Source organism: Athene cunicularia, assembly GCF_003259725.1.
Source record: "Athene cunicularia isolate RWA chromosome 22 unlocalized genomic scaffold, athCun1 chr22_part1, whole genome shotgun sequence".
NCBI classification, from domain to species: domain Eukaryota; kingdom Metazoa; phylum Chordata; class Aves; order Strigiformes; family Strigidae; genus Athene; species Athene cunicularia.
The window spans coordinates 13,929-27,633 of record NW_020799128.1 but is presented as its reverse complement, the minus strand read 5'-3'; the positions used below and the strand labels follow the sequence as shown (position 1 = coordinate 27,633).

Genomic DNA, 13,705 nt, shown 5'->3' with positions numbered 1-13,705 from the left:
GGGGACTCCCCCCTGCCCTGGGCAGCCCATTCCAACGCCCAACAGCCCCTTCTGCACAGAAATCCTTCCTCAGAGCCAGCCTGACCCTGCCCTGGGCAGCTTGAGGCCATTCCCTCGGGGCCTGGCGCTGGGGCCTTGGCTCCAGAGACTCATCCCCCCTCTCTGCCCCCTCCTGGCAGGGAGTTGCCGAGGGCCAGGAGGTCTCCCCTCAGCCTCCTCTTCTCCAGACTGAACCCCCCCAGTTCCCCCAGCCGCTCCCCAGCAGACCTGTGCTCCAGACCCTGCCCCAGCTCCGTTCCCTTCTCTGCCCACGCTCGAGTCATTGGTGCAGGTCAGCTATCGCTCCCCGCGAGATCTCACCCCCATCCCGCTGCGTCCCAGGCTCAGCCACAGCCCTGGTGAGCAGGCCAGACCCTCACCCACCTCATCCAGCTTGGTCTGGTGACACGGGAAGGAGAAGGTGAACCCAAGGGGGAGCTTCTTGTCTTTGATTTTCAGCTTCTCCATGAAGTTGGCCAAGCACTCAGCGATGTGGTCGAAGAGCTGAAAAAAAACGGCAAAGAGGAGTGAGCCCTCGCCTGGCTGCCCCAACCAAGACGATGCACCAGAGCAGCCCCCGCATCCCTGCCGGCCAGAGGGACGGGTGGCCCGTCACCCACGTCACACCTTCCGTGGCCCTCACCTGTCCCCCGCTTGGTGCCAGGGATTGACAGCTCCAGGCAAAGGAAGGCAAGGATCTACCTGGGTCCTGCTGCGCAAGGCAGCAAGGGGAGGCTGCTCCAGCCCCATTCCACAGCTCGGGTCCCGGGGTGACACCCACCCTCCCTTCAGGCATGAGCGCTGCCCGGGCCGGAGGGTCCCGCCAGCAGGGAGCCCTGCGGCTGTGGGGCTTCCCGGGAGAGTGAGGATGGGGGAGAAAGGGGCTGAACCCACCTGCACCCCGCTGCCTCGCATGAGCTCCTCGGGGATGGCGTAGATCTGATTCTCCATTTCGACCTTCTGCAGGCCGTTGTCAGACACCTTCACCCTCAGCACGCGGAAATTGGTGCCACCGAGGTCCAGCGCCAGGAAATCCCCATCCTCTGCGGGAGCCCAGACAAGAACAACCCTTTAACTCAGGGGGTCCCGCTTGGCAGCATCAGTGCCTGCACCAGGCAGCCCCGGAGCAGGAGAGGAAGTAACCAGCCCAAGTATGAGGGTAAGGTGTGATTTTTAAAATATTTTTTTCTTTTTTCTTTTTTTTTTTATTTTATCAGAGCTGTGGCCGTATTCCCTGCTCCTCCTCTGCATGCCTGGCGCCCCCATAGCTGACGGAGGATCAAAGCCCCATCTTTGAGACACATCCTGATGCCCTGGGTGTGCAGAGGCGGTGGCTGAGCCCGCAGCACGTCTGCTGGCAGAAGGACCGACCCCAGCAGCCCCATTCAGAGACAAGCCCATGCCCAAACCCACGGCACTCCCAGGGAAGAGGAGTTCCAGCCTCAGGCTCCATGGGGAAGAAGGCTGTTTCTGACCCTATTGGATACAGGATGCTGGTGAAAGCTCCTAAATGTCCAGCCCAGAAGGTTAAAACCCTGCTAGCCAGCTGTCGAAACACCGGAGTTTGACTGAACGTTTGATATATGGGAAAAAAAACTAAAAATCCTCATGTTCAGGCTTGGCTGCTGCAGTCCAAGACAACCTCCCCTGCCCTGCTCCAGGAATCCCGCACACTCCTGGCATGTGGTTTCTCGCTGAAGGCAAGATTGAAAGGTGTAAGCAGGAAACCAGTGAGGGAAAAAAAAAAAACTAAAAGACCTTCCCCAGGCAGATGTGAGGAGCAGAGTTCCTCCCTTGGTGTCGGCCGAGAGGAGACCCGGGTCGTGCTGCCTCCGAGACCCAAGGGCTAAGCCCAGCAGGTTTCACCTCCTGCTTGTTTTCATTCTACCGGGCACCAAGGCAGCTCGCTGGATTTGGGACCAACGGAGACCTGGGATGCGGGAAAAGCGCCAAGCTGGCTGTTTTAAATACCTAGCAGCGTGGGGAAAGGGATGGGGGAAAGCCCTCTATCAGCACTGTTTGATTTCTGAATGCATTAAATGTGCTGTGCTGGCTCCCCCGGGCAGATTACAGCGCCCAGGGGCCGCATTGTGCCCGCCGATGCTTTGACAAAGGGGCTACAGTTGAAACAAAAAGTGTGGTTTATTAGTATTCAAATGACACCAGGCCAGCCAGCATCTCCAGTGACTCCAGCTGAAAAGGCAGCTCGCTGTCCAAGCCTGCGGGGCGTCCATCTGTCCTGGCGCCTTTCCTGGGGCTGACCCTCCAAGGACGCGGGGCGAGGGAACTGGGGACAGACTGGGAGCCTGGGCTGAGAGCAGCTTTATAAAGTCCCTCTGTGACTGAAAAGGTCTATTAAAGCCTCGTGCTCTGAGGGAATGAGATGAGGAGTAAGAGGGGATCGGAGGTCTTGAGCAGCGTTCCACAGCCTTGCGGCTCAGGATGGAAAATTTGGGGAGCGCGGGGGGGTCTGTGCCTCACTCCAAGGGTGATGCAGGGCAGGTTGGGCCCCAGCTCTCGGTGGTACCAGCCCGTGCCAAGCCCCCCGCAATGCTCCGGCTGCACTCCTGTATGGGTCACACCCCAAAATCAACCGGCCGGTGGAACACGGCAGCTACACCACTATTTTAACAAACACGGATGTTCAGCCAAGTCCCTGCTCCGGCTCTGGCCAACCCTCGCGTCTCTGGAGCAACACACACGCCCCCTGCAAGAGCCGTTAACCCAGAACCACGGAGCACTTCAAACCTGGAGCCCACCAGCGCTTCGCAACTCATCCCTCCTCAAATAGCACCCTCGGCAGAGCTCCGAGTGAGGCAGCGCAGCCAAGAGATGTCCAACTCAGCGCCTGCGGGCTCGGAGAACGGCACGGGAGCTGGCGGAGCCCCAGAGTGCCCGAGCTCATTCGTTGGGGCAGTCAAATCCCTGAATATTCATTTCTCCTCCTCGCCTCCCACCCGCGTTGACCCTTCGCAGGGATGAGGTTTAAACCAGTTTGGCAGCTCGCTTGGCACACTGTCTGCCAGCCACAGGGCATGCCTTGGCCAGGTCTCTACACGGATGCTGAACATGCACCAGGAAAACCCTCAGCGAAGCTCCTCACTGTCCTGATGTCACCAGTAAACCCACCGTGGAGATTCAGACTCTGCCTAAGGATGGGCAGAGCTGGACACGGTGCCTGGCTGGGCACCGCCGGCATCCTGTACTGCCCCAAACAGGGTCAAGCCGTACCCCACTTCCCTTGTTGTTGGCACAGATGGCGTTCTGCTTGCTACCAGAGCATGAAAAATACCTCAGGGGGCTGATAAATACGCCAGGGCAAAGGATACTGGAGCCAAGAGGGTCACAGGTTTCTCTGCTCCTCGGAGACAACGTGGGGAGCCCAGGAGGAACGGACATCCCCAGAAAAGCAAAGGCCAAGGAGCCGGGGACAGAGCTGTCCTCCCATCCCGCCCAGCCCTGCCCATGCCCGGTGTTTCGCCTAAGCCACCCCTGTGAGGGTTTCCCTTGACCTGCTGCCCACCGACCCAGCCCGGAGCAGCAGCAGGACCCAACCCAACAGCCAGAAATCCCCCTTACAAGCTGCTCAGTGGCCACGGGAGAGGTACAAGTGGTTTGAGCGGCGGCTGCTGAGGTCAAGGGGTGGATTCGCAGGCGATCAGCTTTGCAGGAGGAAAAAGGCAGCACAATCTCTCTTGAAAAATTCCCAGGCACCCTGGTTGCATGATGGGCTCCACCGGCTGATACCATGTCTGGGTCCTCCCTCTGATTAGGGCTCCCTCCTTATGTGATAAGATAGAGGCTGCACCGCTGAGCTCACAAACCGCGGCCAGGGCAAACACAGAGCTCTGACGGAGGGATCGCCTGCCCTCAGCAAACCACCTAAGGGTGAGTGTTTAGCGCCTTTGAAAATGCCTGCGCCTGCTGGGAGAAAGCACAGGGCAAGGCTCTGCTGCCCGCAGAGGTACAGCCAGGACCAGGGGGCCGGAGCATCGTGTGCAGGATCATGCCCCAGCATCTCAGAGGTCACTCACCCACACCTCCCACCTCAGAGCTCAAGGCTTCCTACCAACTCCAATCCCATTTTGTAGGAATCCTCGGCCAAATCGGCTTAATAAAAAACAAGAGGAAGAGAAAAAGCTGGAGTAGGTCGAGGCTCTTTCCCCCCAGGGAGACGCAGAAGGTGGAGGCACAGACCCCAGCGTTTCCCACTGCCCCCCCATCTGCAGATGCCAGCCCTACCCCGCCTCCCTTCAGGCAGCTGAGAGTCGCCAAGCAGAAGGAACATATGTAAAAGCTCACATCAGTGTCTCCACCGAATTAGCGCTGGAGAGCAGCAAAGGGGCTTATGATGTATCGAGCATGAAATACTGGGTTTGCAGCCACAAAAGATCCGGGATTAACCTGGTGGCCTGTTCCGGACAGAATCGGGTCCAGCAAAGAGCAATTACACTGAGCACAGCGAGAGTGGCCTGGCAGCAATTCCCCAGCACGATTCCTTGCTGGGGAGTGCGGTAACGCACTGGGCGAGGGGCATGAACGAAGAGTTTTCTTTAAAGCCTTTGAAGACCACCGGCCACGGAAGCTGGTTTTCTTGAAGAAACAGCTGGTTATTGGCAGGAACTGAGCCCACGGGCCAAGGGAAGGGTGTTGTAAAGAACCATCCCTTGAATTTCCAGGGATTTGATCCCCAAAGTCCTGCAGCAGCATCCCAAAACCCCAGGTCGTGGATATCAGCTGCTGGGACTTAACGGAGGATGCGCCAGAAGATCCTTGTGTCAACATCAGCGTGGAGGAGGAGAGGCAGTAATGCCAGCAAAGCCCGGAAAACCAGGGAAGGAGCAGGGAGAAAGGTGGGGTTTGCACAGAGCGAGGAGAGCCCGTGTTCAGAGTCACTGGGGCTCCAAGGAAAAGCTTATCTGGGGTCTGTCCCCCCCCAGCCTGCCGGGTCTGGGCTTTGACTCCAGCCCGCGGATGTGACCTTGTACTTCTCCAAGCGCCTCTCTCCGCCTGGATCCCAGGGCATAACCCCAAGGCAGAGACCGCTCGTGCTACAGCAAGGAGCGGCAGGGATGCTTTGCAGGAGGCAGGTGCAGAACCCCTGGAGCTGGGGTAGCACGTGGAGACGGCAGAGCCGCAAGCAGGGCCGGAGCAGAGGGATAACCTGCCAAACGGGTGGGAGCAGGACTTCGTGCCCAGCTGAAGTCAGACTTTGCCCAGAAGTTGCAAAAAAACAAACGTGGAAGAAGAAAGGACGCACCCCTGGACGTCGAGCTCTTCCTGAGCTGCTGTCACCGCATCCCAACGCAAAGTGAGGTGCCCGGGGAGCTGGCAGTGAGCCCCACCACAGCTGGCCCTCGGCTCACCCCCGCAGCCCCAGCGTGCCACCTTCCAGCCACCGCCTCCAGAAGCCAAGAGCAGAGACGCGGATGCTGCTCACAGCCTGGATCCAGCTGGAGCGGCACAGGGAATCCCAGCTCCTGGCTTCCCAGGCCTTGCTCAAAAACCTCCCGCTTTCCAGTCCCTGGGCAACTGCAGCCCCGTGACTGCCCCAGCATCCCCTTTGCATCACATTTTCCATGCTGCTGTGCTCCTTCTCCCCGCCCCTCTGAGCATGCTTCGGGTGAGAAATGCCAGCTGGGACACTGGAGAAGCTGCAGACCAGGAGGACACGGTGAAGGAAGCCAAGGCTCGGTCTTGTAAGGACAAGGAGAGGGATTACACCTCCTCCCCACCACGGGTCAGGCTGCTGAGAGCTCTGCTCCTGCCTCTCGGGAGCTCTGACACACGCTCCGCCAGCACCCAGCACCTTCGGCTGCAAGAGTTCCCATGCCCAGGGGCAGCATTCTGGCTATCCCTGTAATTAAAAATATTCTTAAACATTTGAATAGATTGAAATCTCGATCCGGGGGCAGGCAGCCAGGTCCAGCTTTTGGTGTACGTGCACTGGGGGGGGCGAGCACACAGGGTGCAGCGGGCAGGACAGCTCAGGGTGCTTCGGCACTTAAAGAGGGCTTGTAAGAAAGATGGGGACTGACGTTAGCAGGGCCTGTAGCCACAGGACGAGGGGCAATGGTTCTGAACTAAAATAGACTCAAACTACTGAGGCAGAAATTCTTTAGTGGTGAGACACTGGCACGGGTTGCTCAGAGGGGTGATAGATGCCCCATCCCTGGAAACATTCAGCCCAGGTCGGATGGCTCTGAGCAACCTGATCTAGCCGACAAGGTCCCTGCTTGTGGCAGAGGGACTAGATGTCATTTAAAGGTCCCTGTGATGCCTGTGACTCCCCAGGGACTTGTCCCCTCAGACCTCACCAAAATGTTACCAGCGAGCCCCCCCCAAGCTGGTCAGTGATGCAGAACTTCAGCTCATCACCTCGCTCCTTGCCTCCGGAGACCGGGCAGGCAGCGGCAACGGGGGTTTATTTTTTTGGCTGCTGAGCAGGCCTCCCTCTCGGGTACACCCTATTTAACACTATCACTCAACCAGCAGCTCGCACTGGCTTGGCGCGCTTCTCGGGAGAGGAAACTCCAGTCTACCCAGTGGCTGCCCACTGAGGCCAGGTCACGCGAGATTCCAGCCACAGCATCTGCTGGGACCCGCTCCGCTCCAGAAGCCGGGTTTGAAAACACAACAGCGGCAGAACAGATGGGCAGGCGGGGATGGGGAGGGAAGGGCAGACAGCCCTTTCCATCAGCTCCCTTCCCCTTTATCCACCTTTCCTGCCGGCTATTTCTGCCACCGGGGTTTTGCAAGGACCCTCGTGAAGGTGCCGACGCCAGAGCCACCCCCGCTCTGAGCCACCCCAGCCAGTGGGACCGACCAGCCAGGGAGTTTCCCCGGAGCTGCCGCCAGCCCAGACGTGGAACCAGGCGCAGGTCTGGCGGCTCGGGGCTCGGCATCCCTCCCTGCCCTTCAGCAGCCAGGACCCTCCACCAGCTCCGAGCACAGGGACGCTCAGCAGGTCCCGGCGCATCTGCACCCCGCTGTGTGCTGGCGGGCAGGGGGCGATGCCGCAGGGACCACCGCAAAGCTCCTTCCCAAAGCATCAAGCTAGGAGAAGGAGTCACAGGGAAATTTCCCATACGGATGCTCGAGGAAGCAGATTTTTGGGTTGAGGCAAACAAGCCAGAGCCTGAAAGGGGGATGTAAGAGGGATACGTCCGGCCGGAGCAGGCAGAAAGGCCACATTGTGAGACGCCGATCTGGAGAGCCCCCTTCTCCTCCCGCGGCCCTCACGGCATTCAGACAGTGGCTGGCACCGCCGCCCGCTTCAGCGCTAATGAAACTTGATGAGCCGGACCCGTGACTGTCTCCGTCCTGCCAGGAAGGGCACGCGAGAGCTGGTTCCCACCCTCCCTTCCACCAGCGGGAACTGGGAGCCCCTCCGGTGCCAGCACCGAGGGGGGAACAAGACCTGTCCCCACACAGAAGCAGGACGAAGCCGTAAGGGCCAGGAGCGCAGGTGGCCGTGGGTGCCATCCCCGTTTTGGTAGTGCCAGGAGGATGGGTGGCCCCAGCCCTCCCTCCTGGCAGGTGCTGGCCCCTACCAAGACCTCCCCACCACACTGTCCCATCTCACGGTACCTGTCCCATCCGGGGTGGATCTCACGAAGGTGGGCAGCATCTTCACCGAGGCAGTGGGGTTGGTGTCTGCTCCCAGCCCCTTCTCCATCTCCTTCCTGAAACGCTGGGACACCTCCTGGAGGGTCTCCTCGGAGAGCCGCATGTGGTAGAGGTACTTGTCGATCTGAAAGGTCGACATAAGGCCAAAAAGTCAGCGGGAGGGTTGGGGAGGTGGGCACAACCCCCGTGACACGTTCAGGACAGCGTTCAGCCCCCTCCGTGTCTGCTGGGGCCAATGCAAGAGGCAGGAGCAGGTCGTGACCCACCCCGGAGGGCAGGACAGGGCTGTGCCAGCACGTTATCAACACGGCAGCGCCAGCGGTGCCACATCAGCCTGTCCCCAGGCACGCTGACAACCCCCACTGCTGTTCCCGCATCTCTCACGGAGCGGCCGGGGCTGCTCTCCAAGGAGCGCATCAAATGCCACCCCCTGCCCTCCTCAGCATCTTCCCTTGCCCGGACAGTTCCCAACTTGGACACGCTGAACCCTGAGGAGTTCCCAACACTCCGCAGCATCTTCTCCACTCATTCACCTACGGGCACCCAAACAGGTTGCGACAGCAGTGGGACCTAAACTCAACAACCTTCCCGGCCTGGGCTGTGAGTCAGGAGGTCGGTGCCGGAGGTTTTCCAGCTGCAGAGCCCTTCCTACGCCAAGGCGGCAGCGTGATCCCCAGGGCCTCTTCCTACACGAAGGATGCTCGGCCGGAATCCACTGCCCATTCATTTCTGCCCTGCTGAGATCACCCCTACGAAGGTTACGGTGCCAAGAGCTACTCCACCCCCTTGAGCAAACAACGCTGGTGTGACACAAGTGGGTGCTGTGGCCAGAGAGGAAAAAATCCACACACCCCCCTGCTCCCGGCAGTTGTTTATACTCTTATGCTGAGGCTGGCTATGATCAGCTCCTGCTTCATCAAATGTCATCAAAACATCTCCCTGGGGAAGGCAGAGAAAAACTCCTCCCTGACCCATCCATTAGCACCGGCCATGTCTCCGCAGCCTGGCCGGAGCAGGGAAGGGAAACGGAGAGGTGGACAGCCAGCCAGCTCCCAAACTGTGCCCTGTTTCAATTAACTTCACTTAAAATTAATTAAAGGGCAGCTGCAAGCCCTGCGAAGTCAAGAGGAAAACTCCACCCAGTTAGCTCACCTGTCTGTAGGCACGTAACATAAGGTCATCAGAAATCAAGCAGGAATATTTTTTTATGGGGCTGCGCTATAGGAAATGGGCATTTTGCGGGCGAGTAATAGCCATCCGCCCCAGCGTGACCTCGCTCACGGATGCGGCCGCTCGGACCCGGGGCTGAACAAAACAGCTCTGCTGTGGGTTTGGCTGCCTGCGTTTCAGGCTGGGGATGCTCCAGCGTATCCTTCCCCCCCTCCACACACACACACACCCCAGCTCTGCTGGAAACTTGGAAGCCAAGTCCCCAGTTGCTCCGCGCTCGCGAGAGCCAGAGGGTGGAGGGAAGCCCGGCCAAGCACCCTCCGTGGGAGAGACTTTATTCCCTGGCAGCAGCATCCTCACCGGTGTGATGGGTGAAACCTCCTCCCCACTTCTCCTGGTGCTTTCATAGAATCACGGAATAGAATCCCAGAATCATTCGGGTTGGAAAAGCCCCTCGGGATCACCGAGTCCAACCCTCAGCCCGACTCCACAAAGCTCTCCCCTACCCCACATCCCCCCACAGCTCACCCCAACGGCCCTGAAACCCCCCAGGGATGGGGACTCTCCCCTCCCCGGGCAGCCTGTTCCACTCTCGGACCACTCTTGCTGGGAAACATTTTCTCCTCCTGCCCAGCCTGACCCTCCCCTGGGGCAGTTTCCAGCTGTTCCCTCTTGTCCTGTCACTAATCACCTGTTTCCCATTAATTGGGAGTGGAGAGCGAGCGCCTGCCGGCTGGGCAGGAAAAGATAAGGCTGAGGATGAGGAAGACGGGAGGTTTTCTGGTGCCAGCTGTTTACCCACCCCAGCAGCAGGAAGGCAAACACTCCCCTCCTTCCCCTCCTATTTGCTTTTGCTTGCTGGAAGCTGCCACCCACGTACCCAGGCTCCAGGTACCAGCGCAGGGAAGGCGCTGCTGCCCCAGCTCACCCTCTCCCTCCTCCCCCAGCTTCAGGAGGGGCCCGGAGCCCACCCCTCCGTCCCGTTTTGCTGCCCCGAGGGCTGTCAGCCAGGGCCACGCGCCAGGACCGACAGCCCAAGCCCAGTCCTTCGCTGCGCGCCGCGAGGACGCGTTATCCTGCTGGCAGGGACCTCTCCAACCTCCTCAGGAGCCGCCCTGGCACGGAGAGGACCTCGGCCAGACCCCATCTCCTCTCCAGCTGCATCTGACCTGGGTGCTGGTGATAATTAGAGACAAACCCGGCCAAGACTGGGCGCTCTGCCTCCCAGCACCCTCTCACGCCTCCGAGACCTTCCTCCGCTGGACTCTGGCAGCCGACGGTGGTCGGGGGGGGCTGGTGAGACCACAGTGAGTGGGGACGGGGCCCCAGCAAGGTACCCCCGTCCCAGTGCTGGGGTACCACACCAGCAGGGATTGGGGCAGAGCTTCACCACTGCACGAACCACATGCTGCTGGCGTTTCCCTCCTGTCCACCAGCCTGGCTTTGCTTGCTTTCCCTCCTAGACTGGCACGATGCTGCTGAGGGAAGATCTCGTCCCAGAGCAGGTGGGTGCTCTGGAAGCTGGGATGCACAAAAAGCCATCGCTGTCTGCACCTCGACTCCCAGCCGAGGCGTGGGGCAGCGAAGACGCTGCCTGCACAACCCACCAGCCCCCAAAATCCCAGCACGGGGAAACAACGTGGAGGTTTCACCTCCCTCCTCCCGGGCAGGCCCTGCTCAGCGCGTTCCCCATGTCCTCCAGGCTCCGCCGGACCAGGAATAATCAGCAGCAGGAGAAACAGGGTGACCTTCTCCTAATCTCCAAAGCCCTTTAAAACCTGGATCATCTTCTCCTACAGACATAGACGCTGTCCCACTTGGCAGCTAAGGCCGGTCAGGGCGTCCTGCAGACGGGCTCCGGGGCAGCAGCAGCTCAGCCCCTTCCCAAGCGAGACCACCTTGGCGTGCACTTGACCCCCACCAAGGAAGGGCCAAGGCTTCCCAGCCCCACGGCCCGGTTCGTTACCCCAATTAAGCGCCCGAGCACACCCTGAATTGTAGCAAAGATTGGGTAAGACAGGGGAATCAGTCTGCAGCACCAAAGCATGAAGATCTTTCAAGACAAACAACCTCCTCGGTTGTTTAAGCTTTTTTTTTTTGAGATCATTGCCGATTCTAAATAAATAAAGTCACTAGGTTAGGATCCGGAACGGGGCAATATAATTTCTGGAAAGCTTCCATCATAAATAATAGCGTTTCCCTGAGGAAATCTAAATAAACTGAATGGAGGAGGAACAGATTTAAGCTGGGAAGTGCCGGGCACGCTCACAGCCCAGGACAGTTGCACACAGGGCAGGACATTTTGTTAAAGAACCAGATCATTAGAGTCACCGCGAACATAACAAGTTTGATGCAATTTTTTCGAACGAAAACCAAGCGAATCCCCACCTCCTAGCTCAGGGCTGTCTCCAACTGCTCTGCTAATTTCTGCGCTGAGTGCTGGGGAAGTGCCCAGCATCGCCCTTCGCAGCTCTAAGGCCACCGCTGGGCGAGGCCCATCCGCCCCAAGGCTGAAGAAACCTCAAGTTGCCCAATTTTTGCCACCAGCTGGAAGCCGAGTGACCTGTGCCATGCTGAGCCAAGCTTAAAGTACCCCAAAAGCCAGGTTTTTCTTTGCAGTGATGGTAACAGCTCATGGCTCTAGTACCAGCACCACAGGTAGATGATCTTCCTTGGCCTGCAGACAACTCTTAATGCTCCCATCGAGGCTAAACCCTGAGGGGTCAGTGCTCCAAACCTATTAGCCTGCAAATCACTTCATTCCGATTCAGTGTCACCATCCACGGCGAAAAAAAATTAATTCCTTGGTTTGTATGTTTGGAGGAGGGTCCCATCAAGGCAGCTACGTGCAAGAGAGGAAAGACCCTCCCCGCCAGCCCCCTCCTGTATCGCTGAGCCCCTCGGTGCTACGAGAGGCTCGAGGGCTCTGAAGCGGAGAGGACGAAGGACGCTTTTCCCCTCGCCGTGGTGGTGGGGGACCCCATCGCCCGGTGGGGACGTGGGCCAGGATTGCTGCCGGCGATGGAAATTACAGCGTGACGGCGGCTTCCGGCGAGGCGCAATCGCTTCCTGCCCCGCAAATGGCGGCGGGGAAGGGGAAGGACTCGGGGCGGTTTATTCTCATGCAACAAGGTCTCGGTCACATCTTCCCCATTAACGATCCCAAGCTTTGGGAAGGGGAAGCTGCACGTCTTTAGTTTTAGTTTTGCTGCGGATCTCTCTCCAAAACCACGGGTCTGATGAGAGCCAGACTGGGAGTGAATGCTTCCAGTCCCCCAGTGCCTCCCCGCTGTGGTTTTCAGCTGGATGTGCTGAATTACAGCAGAGTTTTGGGAAAAAGCACGACACTGGGAAAGGTTAGCTGGCTTCTGGGCTGGGTTCTGTTCCTTTTCAGCAGCAGCAAGTCGGGCATTTGTGTACGAGAACAGCAGAGAGATGTTCACATTTGGGGAAGGTTTAAGCACTCGGAACCCACAAGTGTGTAGTCAGTCCTCCCTCCAGGGTAGCCTCTGCCTGAAATTATTTTTTCTTTAAATTACTTCCCTCCCTCTCTCAGTTCTTAACTTCAAACGTGCTGCTGTTTTAAAAGCCACTGAAATTTTTCAGAATACCAACCCTCTCCCTGCTTCTCTCAGAGGGGGATGCTGTGGGAGCAGGGCGAGCCACCAGCCGTGCCCGGATCTGGCAGCCACAGACCCGGGGAAACCGAGGCAGAGGGAGCGGCAGCAGTTACCGAGGTCGCAGGGGGAAGCCGGGAAAGCATCCAGCACTGAGAGCGTTTTATTTCCTGGCTCGGGACCATAACCTGGCACGCACTTTGCAACTTTTATTGTCAGATCGGGGCTGGGCGCCGCAGGAGGGGACGGACCCCGGGCCATGTCCTCAGCCCCTGCACCCGGAAAACCAGCGCTCGCCGTCCCCGTTACCCAGCGTGGGCTGACTCGGCGTGGGGAACCGGCTCGTCCCTTTCCCCAACCTCCCCGCCTTCGGTGACACAGGACTGATGCTGGCTGCACCCACCCTCCTCCAGCCCTGACCCCGGCAGCACCCACGTCCTTGGCTGCTATTGAGGGCTCCGCGCTGAATTAAACCCCACGTGCCCTCCCCGCCACAGCCAAGCCTCTGATGACACACGCCCGGAGTCATCCTGAACCCGAGTGAGTCAGATGTTTCCTGCTCGGCCGGTTCCTTCCCATCCTGGCCCCCCCGGGACGGCAGCTGAACCCCACGCCAGAGGTGGAGCCGGGCACCCACGGCAAAGAAATCACACTGCAGAGCATCAGCGGAGGCCGGGGACCCGTCCTCGGGTGACCCCACTGCTCCGTAGCCCCACAAAAAGTCCAGAAAACTTTCTGGTTTCCAGCTCAAGGAGCCGGAGACGTCAAACTGCTCCCGGCTCCCACCAGCCCTGAGCAGCCCCAGCCGGACTTGGAGACGCCTCCCTGCCCACGCGTCCTCCTCCTGCCCCGTGTTAAGGCCCGAAGGTCTCTGGGGCAGATATCAGGGGCAGCACCCCCCACCCCGCCTCGCTGGAGCCAAGACCCCCGCCTCAGGTGCTGGAGCATCCCACCACGGCCGGGGGAACTGAGGCTGCGCCCTGCCCAGGGTCCCCCGGCAGCTCCGATGAGAAGCCGAGGAGCGAGGGGATGCGGGACGGCTCCCTGAAGGTGCCAAGGATGGGAGAAACCGTCCTGCCGCTGACCTTGGCGGGCTTAAGAGAAGCTGTTAAGTTGGTTTCCAGGAATTTGCAATCAGTGTCCCTCCCACAGCCGCAGCGGAGCCTGTGAGAGGCAGTCGGGAGGAACCAGCTAGATAAAACTAATCCCCCTAGCAAAGGAAAAATAATTAAAAAAAAAAAAAAAAAAAA

The 13,705-nt window shown here is 59.1% G+C and overlaps 1 protein-coding gene across 2 annotated transcripts in view; it reads right to left on the bottom strand.

The window, feature by feature from the left end:
* LOC113488065 (hexokinase-2) overlaps nt 1–13,705 on the bottom strand; it is a 34,384-nt gene that overhangs the window by 11,076 nt on the left and 9,603 nt on the right. For both annotated transcript variants that reach the window (XM_026863048.1, XM_026863047.1), the window contains exons 2-4: nt 7,630–7,792; nt 934–1,082; nt 424–543 (exon numbers count right to left, since the gene is read on the bottom strand). In XM_026863048.1, coding sequence (XP_026718849.1) covers nt 424–543; nt 934–1,082; nt 7,630–7,792 — 432 coding nt within the window. The remainder of the gene's footprint in view (nt 1–423; nt 544–933; nt 1,083–7,629; nt 7,793–13,705) is intronic.